The 15823-nt window shown below is 42.6% G+C and overlaps 1 protein-coding gene across 2 annotated transcripts in view; it reads right to left on the reverse strand.

Annotated features, from left to right (window-relative positions):
* The window catches only part of Ttn (titin), a 271400-nt gene that overhangs the window by 239463 nt on the left and 16114 nt on the right, over window positions 1–15823 (reverse strand). For both annotated transcript variants that reach the window (XM_041639884.1, XM_041639883.1), the window contains exons 11-28: window positions 15642–15779; window positions 14976–15113; window positions 14358–14495; window positions 10819–11118; window positions 10584–10706; window positions 8777–9064; window positions 8524–8589; window positions 7587–7845; window positions 7324–7384; window positions 7000–7215; window positions 5694–5836; window positions 4554–4759; window positions 3845–4078; window positions 3489–3733; window positions 2396–2664; window positions 2117–2281; window positions 1840–2008; window positions 38–1731 (exon numbers count right to left, since the gene is read on the reverse strand). In XM_041639884.1, coding sequence (XP_041495818.1) covers window positions 38–1731; window positions 1840–2008; window positions 2117–2281; window positions 2396–2664; window positions 3489–3733; window positions 3845–4078; window positions 4554–4759; window positions 5694–5836; window positions 7000–7215; window positions 7324–7384; window positions 7587–7845; window positions 8524–8589; window positions 8777–9064; window positions 10584–10706; window positions 10819–11118; window positions 14358–14495; window positions 14976–15113; window positions 15642–15779 — 4852 coding nt within the window. The remainder of the gene's footprint in view (window positions 1–37; window positions 1732–1839; window positions 2009–2116; window positions 2282–2395; window positions 2665–3488; window positions 3734–3844; window positions 4079–4553; window positions 4760–5693; window positions 5837–6999; window positions 7216–7323; window positions 7385–7586; window positions 7846–8523; window positions 8590–8776; window positions 9065–10583; window positions 10707–10818; window positions 11119–14357; window positions 14496–14975; window positions 15114–15641; window positions 15780–15823) is intronic.

The raw sequence follows: 15823 nt of genomic DNA on the forward strand, positions 1-15823 counted from the left end.
AGAGAGAGCACAGTTGTATAAAACATTTTCTGATTACCTTGGACAAGTAAGAACGCATGGCTTGACGTTTCCCCAGCTATGTTGATGGCCTTTACCATGATGCTGGCAGAGTCCTCTGCAGTCACATCCCTTATGACTAGCTCACACACATTGTCTTCTGGCCAGTACCAGTAGATGCGGTCAGACCGCTCAATTTTCACACCGTTTCTGTACCACTCACATTCTGGGTCTGGTTTTCCCACAACTCTGACTCTAAAGTGGGCGTCAGATCCTTGGCCAACTGTCTGGCTTTGGATTCGTTCAAAGATTTTGGGTGCCTCCATGCTAGGGCTAAGTTCAATCCTCTCGGGTTTGAAAGTTGGAATAGTGATTTTGCCTTCTTCGGCGAGGGCTTTCTTCTCCTCTTCGGTTAATTCTTTGGTCCAGTGTAGCAGCTCATCTTTGGTTTTCTTGAGGAGTTCTTCATAAGATTCATCCTTCTTGCGAGACTTGAGCTCCACGGCCGTGATAGCCTCGTAGTACCCCTCCTCTGTCCTGCGCTTAAACTTACTGCGCAGTTCTTCGGACTCCTCGGGCACCTTCTCATGGGTGATCCTCTCCGCCCTCTTTAGTCTTACCACTTCTTTGGTTTCGCTGCTGTCGACGGGTCTGTCCACTTTTTGCACTTCAAACTGAAGCTTCCCTGGTTCATGGATGTGGAACTCTGGCTTTGGTTCAGGAGCTCGCCTGAGGACGGATCTGAAATCCTCCCTCTGCTGGATCTCAAGTTTTACTTTATGCTCTATCATGCCTTCAGGGTTTTCTGCCGTGACCCTGACTTCACCTGTATCGTAGGATTTGCAGTCCACAATATCCAGATAATGAATCCCATCATAGCGAACTCTGAATCGTTTGCTCTTGCGGATGAGCTGTCCATTGAGGTACCAGTTGACCTTGGGCTGAGGGTAGCCGGTGACTCGGCAGCGGAATCGGGCTGTCTCGCCTTCGAGCACTCTCACTGGCTCTGGGAACAAGACGATGTCTGGCTTTTGCTTTTCCTTCTGATCTGCGGTCACACCTGTGAGGGCGCCTTCGTGAGCCATCCTCTCTAGCTCTTCAATTTTCTGTAAGCCTTTCTTCCCCTCAGGTAACTGAGACTCTTCCACTAGACCTTTCTCATCTTTGACAATAAGTGTGGCAGACGTGTGATCGGTCCCGTATTTGTTAGTGGCTCTGCACGTGATCACACCACTGTCTCGAGAATAGGCAACTCCATAATCAAGGCTGCAGTATCCGAATTCATTAATCATACGCAGCCTGTTGGCCGCCTCCAGCGGCTTTCCGTCATGGAGCCACTCGACCACCATTGTGGGGTCACCAATCGGCGTGAGTCTGCATTCAAAGTGGGCAGGTCCAAAGCGCTTCAGCCTGAGGGAACTGAGTTTCTTCTTGAAAAACGGTTTCTGCTGTTTCTCCTTGTCGTAGAGGTCCCCCTCTTCCCACTGCTCTTGGCCATATCTCAGATGGAGGGGCTCCAGTTCAGGGGCAGCAATCTCCTTTGCTTTGTACGTCCCTCGTGGGATGATCAATTTTCTTTCCGGTTCGGGTTCGGCAAACTCAACCTCAACATTGACTTTGCACCTTGTGGTGTCCCGGCCTGCCTTATTAATAGCAGTGGCGGTATACCAGGCAGAATCTTGGCTGATGGTGGAATCGATCTTCAGGGCAGCTTCTCCTTTGGTTCCTTCAATCCTGTTTTAAAACATGAAAACAAAACCATTAATATAATGGCGGCACTTTCTGCTTACTTCACTGCTGGATTTTATAAGAAGTTTAATTTGACTATCTTTTCAAACAGACCTGATCCTCGGGTACTTATGAGGCACAATAATGTCACTGTTTTTCAGCCACACAATGTCAGGGTTGGGGTTACCCGTAGCTCTGACTTTCATTTCAAGCCTGGCACCTTCCTTTATGTTGACATTTTTCAGTTTTTCCACAAATGCTGGTTTGAGCTGGTGTTCCACCGCTGCAAGAGAAAAGCCACGATTTAGAGCAGCTGGGGGCGGGAGTGCCTGGTTGTGACCCCAAATGAAGAAACCGTTTGCTTTCGTTTTAATAAAAACTCTCGCTTTACCTTCCACAGTCAAAGTCACAGATATTGTAGATTTTCCTGCTCTGTTTTGGGCAACCACGGTCCATTCTCCAGAGTCACTGGGTGACGCGGGAACGATAATCAGCGACTGGGTTCCGTCTTCTTTAATGACAACTTTGTGTGTATAATCGTTGACAATTTGCTCTCCTGTTACAAATAAGCAAACACAAAATAGGTGGGGTTTTTTTTGCATAGTTGGAATACACATAAAAGTTAGTTTCTGTGTTCAGTGACTCATGGGTGAAGCTTTACCATGCTTACCATTGTGAAACCAGAATGTTTCTGGCATGGGTCTACCCACAACCTTTAAGTCAAATCTGGCAGTCTGTCCTTCTAAGCATTTGAAAGACGCAGGTTTTAACACAAAGACTGGCTTATACAGTCTCTCCAGTTGTGATTCATCTGTTTCCTCCAGTCTGCGTCCAGGGGACATCCGCGCAGGTGACATCCGTGCGGGGGACATTCGTGCAGGGGACATCGCAGGAGACATGCGTATGGGTGACCTGCTCACTGAACGCGGAGAGACAGACCTGGAAAATGAAGAAAACCGTTATTTCATGAAGCATTCAGGAAGCACAGAAAAAAACTCTGTCTTAATTGGCGCTGTTACTTTGGAATGTACTTCTGCATGTTTTAGAATTCACCCTAGACACACTAACCTCAAAGAGGAATATATTATTATTCCTAAAGTTGTGTTTTGCTTATGTTAAACCCACGTCACTCAACACACCCAGGTTCCCAGGCTCAAAATCTTAGGCAGTCCGTATTACCATCTTTCCATTTCACCTCTAACTAAATTAGTCATTACATTTTCATGATTAAATTACTAAACTATGTCAGCAACTGCTCATTGTTTGAGCCAAATAAATAAATGTAGAGAAATAGAAAATCTATTTTAATCTAAGAGGAAGAAAAATATAAAAATTGGATTTGCTAACAAACAATGCAAAATGCTACACTAATTACGTATTCAGACTAGCTTGCATTTATAATGTGACTATTAGCCTGGATGAACTAAATTGATTTTTTAAAGTCTCTTGGAATCTCAGTGTTACCATTTTTAAAATAGCAATAACACCCACTCCAATGTAGGGTTGCTTTCTAAATTCAGGGTATCATTCATGAAGATCACACATTAAATGAACAGGCATTGTTGTTGCCTTAGATATATAGGAAAATAGTTTGCTATACTGATGGAGATTCTTCGTTCATCAAAGAGCAAGTGCCAGCATCACCAGTGGTTGGCTTCTGTATTATTTCAGTCTTTAATTTTCATATGTTAGTAATTCTCTACAGGGATGTTCGGTGTTCTAAAACCATTTGAATGCCACTTAACTCCGAGTAGACGTCTTACCTGATTCTGCTGACTGCTTCTGGTGTGGGCATGTAAGTTGGCGCGCTGAACGGTGCAGCAGGCTCCACATATAACTTCCCTGAGCAAATTGCATTTCCTTTAATATTGCTGGCGAATGCGGTATAGATGCCCTCATCTTCTGGGAGGACAACAGGAATACGCAGACTGGCTCTGCCATCCTGTAGGAAGTCCATTTGGTATCTTTCCCCTTGTCTGATGCGCTTGCCGTCTTTGTACCATGCAATCTGCAGAGAACATCATATATGAGTGGATAAATTAGGATTAAACAACCATGGTATAATTTCCTGATGTCGACCACAGTGTGGAGGCACACCCCACACACATTTTTATTTTACCTTGGGTAATGGGTATCCAGACATCTTGCAATGAAAAGTGACACCCATCCCCTCAAGAATTCTATAATTTTTTATTCTTATATCAAATCCTGACTCAATAGCTTCAGATTCTGAAATGTCAACTGCCATCCTTTCTTCGCCATCTTCCTCAAGAAGCTCTTCCAATGTAGTCTTTATGATTCTGTATTCTATTTCTTTAATAAGCCTCTCTTCAAAGGAAGAAATATGGAATTCCTATGTAGTAAAAAGATGACAACTGTTAATCACATCCTTACAGGTAGAAGTCCTCTAAGGATACATATTAGTTCCAGTGTTAAAGACTTATTGACATTTGTAACTGTTAGAAGAATCTAGAAGCTTTCTATATTTGGTTTAATTTTAATCTACATAGACGGCATCTTTATGGCATGTTATATAAAATTGTATTCCAAGAGTATGGGTTATTTGTGGGTGTTTGACACAGAGATAGAGAGAGCTTGGCATTATGGACTTGGTGATGTTAATATTTGCCTTTTTTGAATATGCAATCCCCATTTCTAAAGCCATATTTTTTCACATATATATTCCCAACTCTCAAATTTCAAGTGCAATATATCATGAAGATCAGAGAACCTACAAATGGTTGAAGATGAATATATGAAAAATGGGAATTACGGGAGGAAAATGTGGTTTATGAACTGGTTTAGTTAGCCGTTATTGTTATACTTACTTGGTCTTCCACAAAAGTTCTGACCATCACAGTGTCTTTGGCCATTTTCTTCCTAATTAAGGCCTGTTCCTTTTCATACTCTTTTTCATAGTCAGAATATGCAAATCCAGGAGCTATTTCTCCCACTTTGGGTTCTTGAATAAATGTACTCATTTGTGTCTGGTAAAGCATTTCCTGCTGGGACTTCACCAGAGCCTCGTAATCAGCTGAGAGACAAGAACAGAAGATAATTTTTGGTGCTCTTATCAGAAAACATTCATACCACTATCTAATCAGGCAGGCTACATCCAGGATAAATTAACCAAAGCCAGGTTTTCCAAATTTTTAATCATGAAAAATTGTTCTTTAAATATGTATTAGATTCTATCTCAAAACCAAATGTTCATTAACGAGTAGCACCCTTGAGTACAGGATGAGATAGCAGCAGTCCATCCTGAGGGGTTCGCCCAGAGGTCTTCCTCATTTGCTCTATTAATCATCCATTTGCCTGTCAGAGTTTTCTGTGCTTTATGTGCTAAATGAGGATAAGAAGATAACTTCCTTCAAGGGGCCTGGAGCAGATCAAGGGAGGCAGAATGTGGACGGCCTGTCACAACTATGAAAAGATACCAGAGACTAAAGGCGAGTCAAGAACACGACGTTTTCGGCATGAATGCTACAAGATTTTTCTTCTTTAAATCACGAACATTGATAAATCCTGACTTTTTGCTTTTCTATGAAATACTGGGGGCTCCAGCACTGAGCATGGTGCAAGTTTACCAGGCCACACTACAAGGGAGGTGGAGGGCTCTGCTCTCTGGAAGCAAGGGGCGCATCCTCCAGTTTGCCACTACCATGCCGTGTTGAGATATGCTAGCTGCCTGGACCTGTAAGGCACGTGGAGGTGGAATCCCCTACATCTTCCAGCGAACATAAAAAAGAGTCCTTCACCAAAAAGAAACTACTGCCAGGGATCAACAGTTTAGTCACAGCATGGCTTCCTGGGCTTTGTGGTCTAAAACATTGTCTGTGTAGCTGAGGCTGAAAGGGATGGGGCGACTATGAGGGCTGGGAAGCTGCAAGGTGTCTTCCTGCAGATACTCAGCCTCTCTCCTTCTATTCAGTGCATGCTGGGCAGGGACAGCTCAGGACAGTCCTCACCTTCCTCGAGTAAGGAGGCAGACGCCGAAGTTTCCCCGTGCTTATTACGGATGACGATGGTGTACTCTCCAGCATCGTCCGCAAACGTCATAGAAATCACCAGCCTGCACTCTCCAGTTTGTTTGTTATAGCTCACTTTGTATCTTCATGGGAAGGGAGAAATGAAAACATCAGTCATAAACAACCCTCCTTAGAATAAAAAAAGCTAAATTTGCTTGTGAACGGCTCTAGGATACAGAATTCATTGACAGGAGACCTGCGTATACGTTCTACTGAGAAGTGAGGATAAATCTGTTGAAAACTGAGAAAATGCATGGGATTCATAAAGGAGGATCAAAACTTTAAGTTTTTATGTCAAAGATGACTCAGGTAGGCATAGCAGCATGCACTGATAGTCTCAGGATCATGGGAGGCTGAGGTACATAGGTTTGCTTGATCCCAGAAGCTCAGGCATGCCTGCGCAACACAGGAAACTCGCCACAATGAGACAGACAACAGAATCCAAGGCCACAAAAGAGAAATATTGACCTTCAGCATTTATGCTGGCAAGTGATGTGGGCATTGAACAATAGGTATTTTTTCCTTGTTCGTTATTTCTCTTTGTGAGTTATTTAAAGGTAAAAAGAATCAAGTCTATAAAGTCTAAATACCTGAGTATTTAGACCCTGGTACATTGTAGATCCAATTCATAAGAAATAACACCTATGTGTTTACATTGCCCTTTAATTCAGCTGCACAACTTTATTAGCACAGGTTTTCATGCATAACTAGCTTTCTCCATTACATAATCTCCATTTTTATTGTCAGGCAACTTAAATATAGTATGCATTTATTGAACGTTCCCTCAAATATTTTCTGGGATTGGGTGTGTAAGACTTTCTCTTAAAACACTATCAGTTCAATAAGCTGGAATTGTAGAATATGTCTTCCCTCTCCTCTTCTTGCAAAGCTTTATTTCTCAAAAAAAAAAAAGTCTCTGTGAAAGCTTGGGAATATAGTTACATGGTAGAGTGCTTGTCTAGAAGCCTTATGTCAGTCTCTTGTACCAAAACTAATCCTTCAAACCATGGGAATATAAAGCACCTCAGCATAACTATTAAGGTTTAATTATTAGGGAATCTGCATTAAGGGGTTGAAGGGGAAGGCAAGTTCTATTTCTCTTTAGGGTATCTAAGTATCCACATACTCTTTAAAATATCCACATAGCTGTACCCCATAGAGAGATATGCATACTCTCTAAAATATCCATATAGCTTTATATCTACCTATCACCCCATAGAAATGCTATTATCAGCCATCAGAGTACCTGTATCCAGTAGTGAGAGGGACGCCAGACTTTTTCCAGTAGACATGGGGCTTTGGGTTGCCACCGATCTGGCATTCAAACACGACGCTCCCACCTTCCACCAGTTTCTGGACCACCGGCTTTGTTATGAAAAAAGGCGCAGCAGGCTCTCCAGGCCCTGCCTGCTCCTCCGTGATGCTGGTGTCCGTCATGACCACGTCCCGTGACTCGACGAAGCTGGGAAGAGAATGTCATTCCTATTAGCTGCTAGGTAGCCATGGACCAGTAACTACAGGAAAGAAACCATGCAAAACCAGCATCTAAACTGGGGGAAGAATGGTTTACCGTCTCTCTTCTGTGGCAAATTTCTCCATCAGAGTTGTTTCCTTCTCAAACTCTTCCGACACTAGAAGACAAAAGGTGACATTGGCCTGAGCCTCTAGTCTGCTCCACACATGACCGCAGAGGCCGTCCACAGTCAGTGGACCCTGTAATCTATTCTGTAACTTCCACACAGGACAGAAACTGCTCCTGAAGGATGTGGCTACTGAAAGAGAGGACACGAATGGGGATGGACATGAGAATCAAGGAAGAAAGCCACCACCAACCTTGCACAGCAAGATAGCAGGACGTGCTGACAGTCCCAGCCTCGTTCACGGCACTGCATGTGAACCGTCCACTGTCTTCCGCAAAGGCTTCGCGGATCATGAGACGAGCGATTCCACTCTGGAAGGTTATCTGGAAATCAATGGAACTCTCGATTTGGTAGTCTTCTCGGTACCATGTCACTTTGGGAGATGGGTATCCAGAGATGTGGCACTCCAAGGTGACAGATTCACCTTCTATGACAGTCACATTTTTTAAGCCCTGAAAAGAGAAGAAAAGGAATGCGCACATTCATTAATCACCTCTCTAAATTAGGTCAAATATATGGTTGGGGCTTGAACATTTTAATTGGCATCAGATGCCCTATGATGAGGACTCCTGAACAATTAGCACAGACTTGGAAACTAGAATATTCCCAATTTGAAATCAGTGCCAGGCATGTCCCTATCTCTCTAGAGGAATGACATTAATGCCACATAGCCAGGAGGTTTCTGTTATCTTCACGTTTCAATTCTAGAGAAGCTGTAAGGCTCAGCAGCCAACACCATTTGTTGACACAGCTTTTCCACGGGATCCCTAACTGAAGCTTATCCTCCCATGCTCCCCCCACCAGGGTGCTGAGAACCTTCTGGGTTTTATGAACTGTTTTTGTACATTCCCCTAGTGGAAAGTCAAAGGCTCCAGAGGACCCAGTTGCTCGTTACATCCCCTCAGTTCCTATAATGCTATATGTATATCAGGATCATTAAAAACAATCAGAAGGATGGTTACTGGGTGGAAGCCCCCTTTCCTGGCCAAACAGGGTACCCTGTGAAAGCCGGAGCTTGTCCCTCACTAAGGCACTTTCCTCAAAGTATGAGAAGTTGGCCTTTGCTAGCACATGTTGAAGGGGTTTGAGCACGGGTAAACAGGGGCCAAGGTGCCAATGTGTTTACTCACCGAGACTAAGGTGGGCGGAGTAACAGGGATTTCAGCAGGTGCAGGCACGCGGGCTGCTTCTGTTACCTACAGTTTTGAGAAAGGAGATTACAAAACTGCCACAGAGTGAAGGGAAAGCTCATGAGCCAGCAGCCTGCACCAAGTAATAAAAGTATTTCTGCAAAAACCACCTCCCTTCCATAGCATGCTTGATAAAATGGAGCGTGAGCACAGGAAGAGAGACGAACGCCCACGTGGCCTGTCGGCGACCCACCTTGGCGTCACGGCCACGCAGTACTTCGAAGTGTTCCTCACGAAGCGTGCTGCCAGTGATGCTCACCCCAACTTCCTTTTTCACCTCAATGCCAGCTTGACTCTTGTAAGTATCTGGCGCCGGCATGTCGGCGAAGGGGAACTGTGGCGAAGGGGTGGGCTCAGCCCTCACTCTCGTCTCTCCAGGCTTCACGGTGGGTGCCTTCACCGATTTGGTGATCTTTTGAGTAGAAGACGTGGCGGACAACTCCTTTTGTAACGTGGCGATAGCGGTACCAGCTATCGATGCCTGGAGGGAAGAGCAGTGAGATGGCATTGCAGAGCTGTGGTTATACGGGCCAATCAGAAATGCCCCGCACTGGTGTCTTGGTATCGGGCCTCACTCTATCTGCCCCCGTGTGTGGGCATCATAGACACATGAACCATGGCTGGCTCTAACATATTTGATCAAGAAACTCTCTATGTGACCAAATACTTTCATTATTTCTCTTATAGTTAATGAAAAGGCAGAGGTCAGCCAATGTATAAAGCTAGTGGTTATTTCTATTTAGCTAGAAAACTTCAAAAACAGCTCCAGTAAAGAGTTGCATGAAGTGCCCCTTACGTTATGGCTGTTCTAGAGCTCAGTGAGGAATTTCCTTCACTCACTTCTGATGAACGCTACATTTGAAACCTGTATTGTAACAGGAAAGTCAGAATAAAATTTAGAATATCGATAAATTCTAATAAGTACTTTGTGGTTGCACACTTGGATGTCAGCCACAGGTCTACATGGAAGGTAAAAGTAGACATCAGGAACAGTATTTGGAAAGGCCCCTTATTGTTTCTATCCTGGGGTATGTGTGTGATTATTTGGTTTCAGCAGTAATTTGAGATGATTCCCAAACATGAGCATTCTACATTTGCTTATGATGCCTGGAGGACAGAGAAGGCAACTTCTTATCATAAAAACTCTAGTAATTAATATTGAGGATTGTTATGTGTCTCCCCGTGTGGCAGGACTAATAAGAAACAGAAGCAGGACTCTAGACCAGGGCTGTGTCAATCCACAACCCAATTTAACTGTCATGTGATAATAACGAATGCTGCACTGGGAACCATTATAAAGGGAAACTTAAACTAATTTTTTTAATTGAACAATTCTAAGAATATCTTGAAATTGCCCATTTGATTGATAGCCAAAAGTCTATGTGACAAGTGAAAACAGACAGTCTCCACTTTGCTGTATGAATCATGTGAATATTTGACTTGCCACTGTCTACTCTTATTAAAATCCATGCAGTTAGGTTACTGGACATGTCCCATAGCTTATAAGGCACCATATTATATAAACTACTAACATTTACAAAAGATTAGCAATGCACTAATCAAGACGAGCAGTAGTATCGCATGACTTTTATCAAGCAATCAGAACTCAGTGGCAGGAAAATCTCCGAGCCTGAGGCCGGTCTACAAAGTAAGTTTCAGGAGAGTCAGGGCTACACAAAGAAACCCTGTTTCAAAAAGCAAAAATCAAATAAAAAGAAAAGAAAAAGAAAGACATACATTGGTCAAAGCTACTGAGTTTGAACCATCTTTGAAACAAGAGACAGAGAAGCCTGTCTTGGGATTGGCTGGAAGATAACAACCTTTTATTGACTTCACCCTAGAAGACCTTTTCCAGAAGACAGGGTTCTGGTATCTGAGTCCACTGTGAACACTGGCACCTTACCAAAAAGGGACCCAATTGGCTACATTAAGATGCCAGCACCACAAGAAAGAACCTGTTCTTTTAGAGTTAACCATCTTTATTATGTTCCACATCTTACCTCATATCCGTGTTCTGTCTTAGGGACAGTAATTTTTGAAACGGTAAAGTGCGGGCTTGCTGTGCGGGGGCGTTTATCCACATGGACCAATCTTTCGGTTGATACATCTGTAGTTTTCTTGACCTACATGACATGAAACTTGGTGACGTCACTGTCCACCAGGTGCCCACAGCACGCGTCGCTGCCCCCTACCCCCCCCCCACACACACACAGTTAAATGCGGTAGCGGACTCACCTGTGATGATACGTGCATTCCCATTTGGTCAGTAGTTTTGATATGAGTCTCAGAAGGAGCCTGAATCACGACAGGCTTGACTGCTTTGGGGACAACGTGGATGTGGGGTTCGGAGGCTGGGCGCTGGGGCTGCTCGGGCACTTTCGTGGCAGAGATGTGTTCCTTGTAACCATACTCTAACGTGGTCTGCTGGGTGTAGGATTCCTCTGTATGTGCGGGCTCTCTAGGTTCTCGCACCCGGGCCTGGTCCACAGCAGCTACAACGGTAGCCACGGCTTCTGCCTTTTTCCCAACGCCCACCTGGAGACAAGGTTCCCAAGTTAACAGAAAGCGATGTCAAAGTCATACCTGGACATCTCCTCCCAGGGACATTCTCCTGGGATTGCTCCCCGGCTTACTCAGAACAGACAAAGGTAAAGGCTGTGATAACTACAGAGTACTCAGGTTATACACAAAGGTTAATTGCTCGGAAACATAATTTGGCTTTTCCAAAAATTTATATTTCATTAATTAGAACATTTCAGAGACTCCTACTTATATATACTACCCGTAGCTGCTATATCCTAGACAGTAGACCACAGAGACACAAGACAGCACAACACAATATAGATATAAAATCCTAAGGACGTTTTGAGTATTTCAAACAATTTCCCTAGGCTAGACAGACAATCAGCTGGCAACTGGGAAAGAAGAACTTTGCAGCAGGTTGTCCTCATTGATTATTTTTATTATTTTGTCAGTCATCTAGTCTGGCGCTGACATGGCAACAGCAAAGATAAAAGCATCCTCAAATACTGTCATCATCACATCGCGAAAAATCAATTGCTGTAGAGCGACAGGGTTGCATGCAAACGTGAGAGAAAATGAAAGCTCCCGATCGGAGAACGAACGCCTGAATTTACTCGTGACTCACTGGGGATGAGCTGGGTTCGATCTTTTAGAAAAACAGCTCTCTTAAGGCACACAAAGAAAACATTGTGATTGAAATGAGAGCGTTATCATGTCTGGATTCAGGAGAACAACCTTTCACACTGAAGTTCAATTTGCTTTCGTCTTTGCTGGGAGTTAAAGCAAAGAGAGAGACAAATACTATTTTCTCCTTCCTACGAATCTGATTAATATGAACGGGAACGCGATTTGCAAAGGCGTTCTCATAAAGCAAGGGAAGCAGCTGACGAGGCATACATCTTTTAGTTCTGTGCGGCACTGGAAAGGTTCCAAATAGTCACGTGGCTGTGACCATCCAATGCATTGTGGAAGTAAGACTGACCCTTCCATTAGTCTTCAGTCTTTGCTTCTGCCATGACTGTGGTTTAATGTGCATCTGAAATGAGCTTCAAGTATAGAACCTAGATACCTTTAAAAAAGTAACCTCCGGACCATTCTTTAGGCATAAACAAAGCCTATTAAAAGGTGGGACTAGGCCTTTTATAATCATAGGCTTTAGAGAGAATCTCCTCCTCAGAAGAATAAAACTCTAATCTGCTTTGGAAAACTGCAAAGATCATCTCCCCTTCACGTCGCATTTTCGAAGGCGCCACATATATGCATGAGGCTCAAGTCAGCTAATTGTTTTTATCAGTAGTTTCTTTTATAAAAACACATGGGTAACTAGTTGATGCTACAGATGTTCCCACCTGTTCGTCTTCAACAGAGACCGCTAATGCAAACAAATCACTCGTCTAGATAAGCCGAATTTCCAGCGCATCTCTTGGCACCTACTGAGCAGCTTGTGATATGAAGCAGCCTATGGAAGTTTTAGCCTTATTCTAATGACAAGAAATCTGACTTAAGGTTTCAGTTGACCAGAAATCACACAACTGAGACAAGAAATATTGCCTCTAATTTTAAAAGTATGCTCCAAAATCTTAATTATGGCAATATATTTCAAATTGTGAAAAAATGTACCATACACACACACACACACACACACACACACACACACATATATATATATATATATAATCTATGTACATATGCTGCTTGGTGGACAATTGCAAATGAATATTCAACTCTGGTAGCTGTTCTTAGTTCTTAGTAGACTTAAATATCCTTTTTATTCTTGGAGCCCAGATAAGAATGAACACAAATTGGATCAGGAGACCCCAATTTACACCAGTTAAATGTTGAGAATTAATTTAAGGAGAGTGTTACGTAGCGTGGTCTCTTATAATTAGAGATGCTAACTGTGCCTCTGGAGGACTCAGCCCGAGTCTAATAATCTGTCACGTTTTGTTGACAAGCAAAGCCATTAGGTGGAGCACAGGGAGCACACGGGCTCGTGACAGATGAGACGTCATACGAGCTGATGACGGGAAGAGACAACGCAGGTCATCTCCACGCCACAACTTTCAGCTCTTCTTGCAAATATGTTTGTTCTTGCTTAATGGCCAGTCCTTCTGCAGTCCTTGGCCGTGTAGCTGGCTCAGTAGGCTTTACAGTGGCCACTAGCAACTTAGATAGGGACATTTATCATCTCAGCTTCCACCCTTAGCTACCATTCCACAACAAAACCAAGACAGACACATTTATGTGAATGGGGACAGAAATGAAATTCAACCATAATTCTTGAAATATGACTTATGGTAAAACTTGCTGCATATGAAAATTCCAGAAGGCAGATGTGCCTTTAAATATTAGACTTAGATAAAAGTTTGAATGTTATCTTAAATCTCGTTTTAGAAAAAAATTAATTGAAGGTCTTGTGATAGAAACTGACACTGGGGGACACATAAACAAGAGACAAACTGAAAACTTTAGTGGCCATTCCCCAATAGAGAATAAACTTGGGTGGATAGCATATTTATAGAGAATTATAGCTATGAGAGATAGTTTAATTCATGAGATTTGTATAGCTGCAAATAGATGAGGTAAACTTTTCATAGCTTATATAGAACTGTCCTGCTTGGGTATATCTTTCTCCAGATTTCTCAATACTGCAGCGTGTGCAGTTTCAGTGGAAGCTGCTACAGCAGGCTCTATAGCTTTCTGTTTCTTTCCTCTGATAGTTACCGGGCGAAAAAATGTTAAAGTTTCACATGAAAAAAATTATAGGTACTAAAATAAACCCTTAGATTGTGGCATAATGCACTGAATTCATGACTTCTCAACACACACACACACACACACACACATACATACATACACACACATACACAGAGGCACACATACACATCCTTCGCTGTCAGACTCATCATTACTGGTATACAACAATTTTTTTTTTATGTTCATTGAGTCTCTTAAAATTAACCCTCGCGCAGTTTCAGTCACTAACTTGCGGAGGATTTCTAGGTGTTAACAATAAAAGTTGAAAACAATGATAAAACAAACCGGAAAAGAAATAGGTTGCAATGTGCACAACGATAAATAACTTCACTTTTTAGTTTCAAATTGTTTAATTATCTAAAAATAAATGTGGTTAATAGTGTCTCCTCCACAGGGAGGTTGATGTTTGGTATTAATGTGTTATGGTGGGGGTTGCACATGAGGTGGGGGATTAATAGATTATCGTGGATTCCACACTGGGATAACACAGTCACCTTTCCATGGGTAACTTGGATGTGTTCTTGTCTAGTTGCCATGGCTTCTCTAGATCTCAGAACTGTTTCTTGTTCTTTGGCTTTAGCAGTAGCAACTGCTATTGTAGACAAGGCAGTTTTTTCAGCTTCCTTTTTCATCTAATTATTTTGGTAAAAGCAAAATTTAAGTCGTATGGGCTTCAGACACTCAGAGAATGACCCCCCCCCCGACACACACACAAATTCACACACTCCATTCCCCTGCTAGTGGGATGCAAAGATAAACTCACTCAGAGTTAAATACTCACATAGCAGTGCTTACATTGAAAGACTGAGAATCACAGAACTTAGCAATGTTATCTGCAAAATGATTTCTAGATGCTTCCCTATACTGCTTTTAGAAATTAAATTAAAATGCCAATGCTCATGCGAATAATAACAATTAACAAAACGAATGACAGGTATTACAGGTGTGTGAATATCAATATGAAGGAAAAGTTAATGGTACTCAGTTGCATATTTACTATTTTCAGTTATGAATTTAAAAAGAAAACAGATTAATAATTCATACTATGCAATAGTTAATGTTTTACTAGAGATTAACTTAGGTGTTTTCCCATCTCAAATATCTGCATTCACCTTCTCCTGAGTTATTTGGACTTGATCTCTTTTGGTAGTGATGGCTTCTCTAGTTCTTGATACTAAATCTTGCTCTTTCATCTTGGGCGTGGCAACTATGACTTTGGGTACCACTGTTTTCCTAGTTTCCTTCATCATCTGGTCATAGGATTTCAAGAGAAAGGTAAGACAATGTCAATAAATTTCATGAGCCTCTAATAAGAAAACCTAACTGGAAAAGAGGCAGAGGTTTTCCTATTGCTCCTAGAACTTCATTACAGATTACTGCATGGTCTTGATCATTCATAGTGTTTCATTGGCAAGAACGCCAAAACAGCATGACTAGAAGGAAGAATGTATTAGGAAGAAAAGACTAAGTTATGCTCCTTCATTTTGTAACATGGTGCCTATTTTAATCTACTTGAAGTTCCAGTTAGAGACATAAAACATGCATACTTTTGCCTTGAATACTGGAGTCTAGATCCATAGGAAGCCACTGGGATGAATGATAGTCTATTAGTAGCAATCTAAAGAAAGGGTGAGAGTTAGGAATGACAGTGACCGTGAAAGCCAGATGGGCGGTGAAGGTTCGTGTGATTGTGAAGACGAACAGTGATGACTAAGATGTGGGTGACTTGTGAGTGACAGGACACATGAGTGTCTTTCACACCAGCAAGAAGTCGTCACCTGTTCGTGAGCGAGGTGCATTTGACCTTGCTGTATGGCAGTTTCTTCTTGAAGGCCCACGGCTGTATCTAGTTTTGTGGACGTGGCCGTAGCAACCACCACCATGGATGCAGCAATTTTCTCCGCTTCCTGTCTTATCTGATTTTGTAGAGTAAAATGAAGTTCAAAGAAATGGTAAGATG

This window comes from Microtus oregoni, unplaced genomic scaffold (assembly GCF_018167655.1).
Source record: "Microtus oregoni isolate MIOR12 unplaced genomic scaffold, Mior012 000060F_ref0000265, whole genome shotgun sequence".
In the NCBI taxonomy this organism is placed as follows: domain Eukaryota; kingdom Metazoa; phylum Chordata; class Mammalia; order Rodentia; family Cricetidae; genus Microtus; species Microtus oregoni.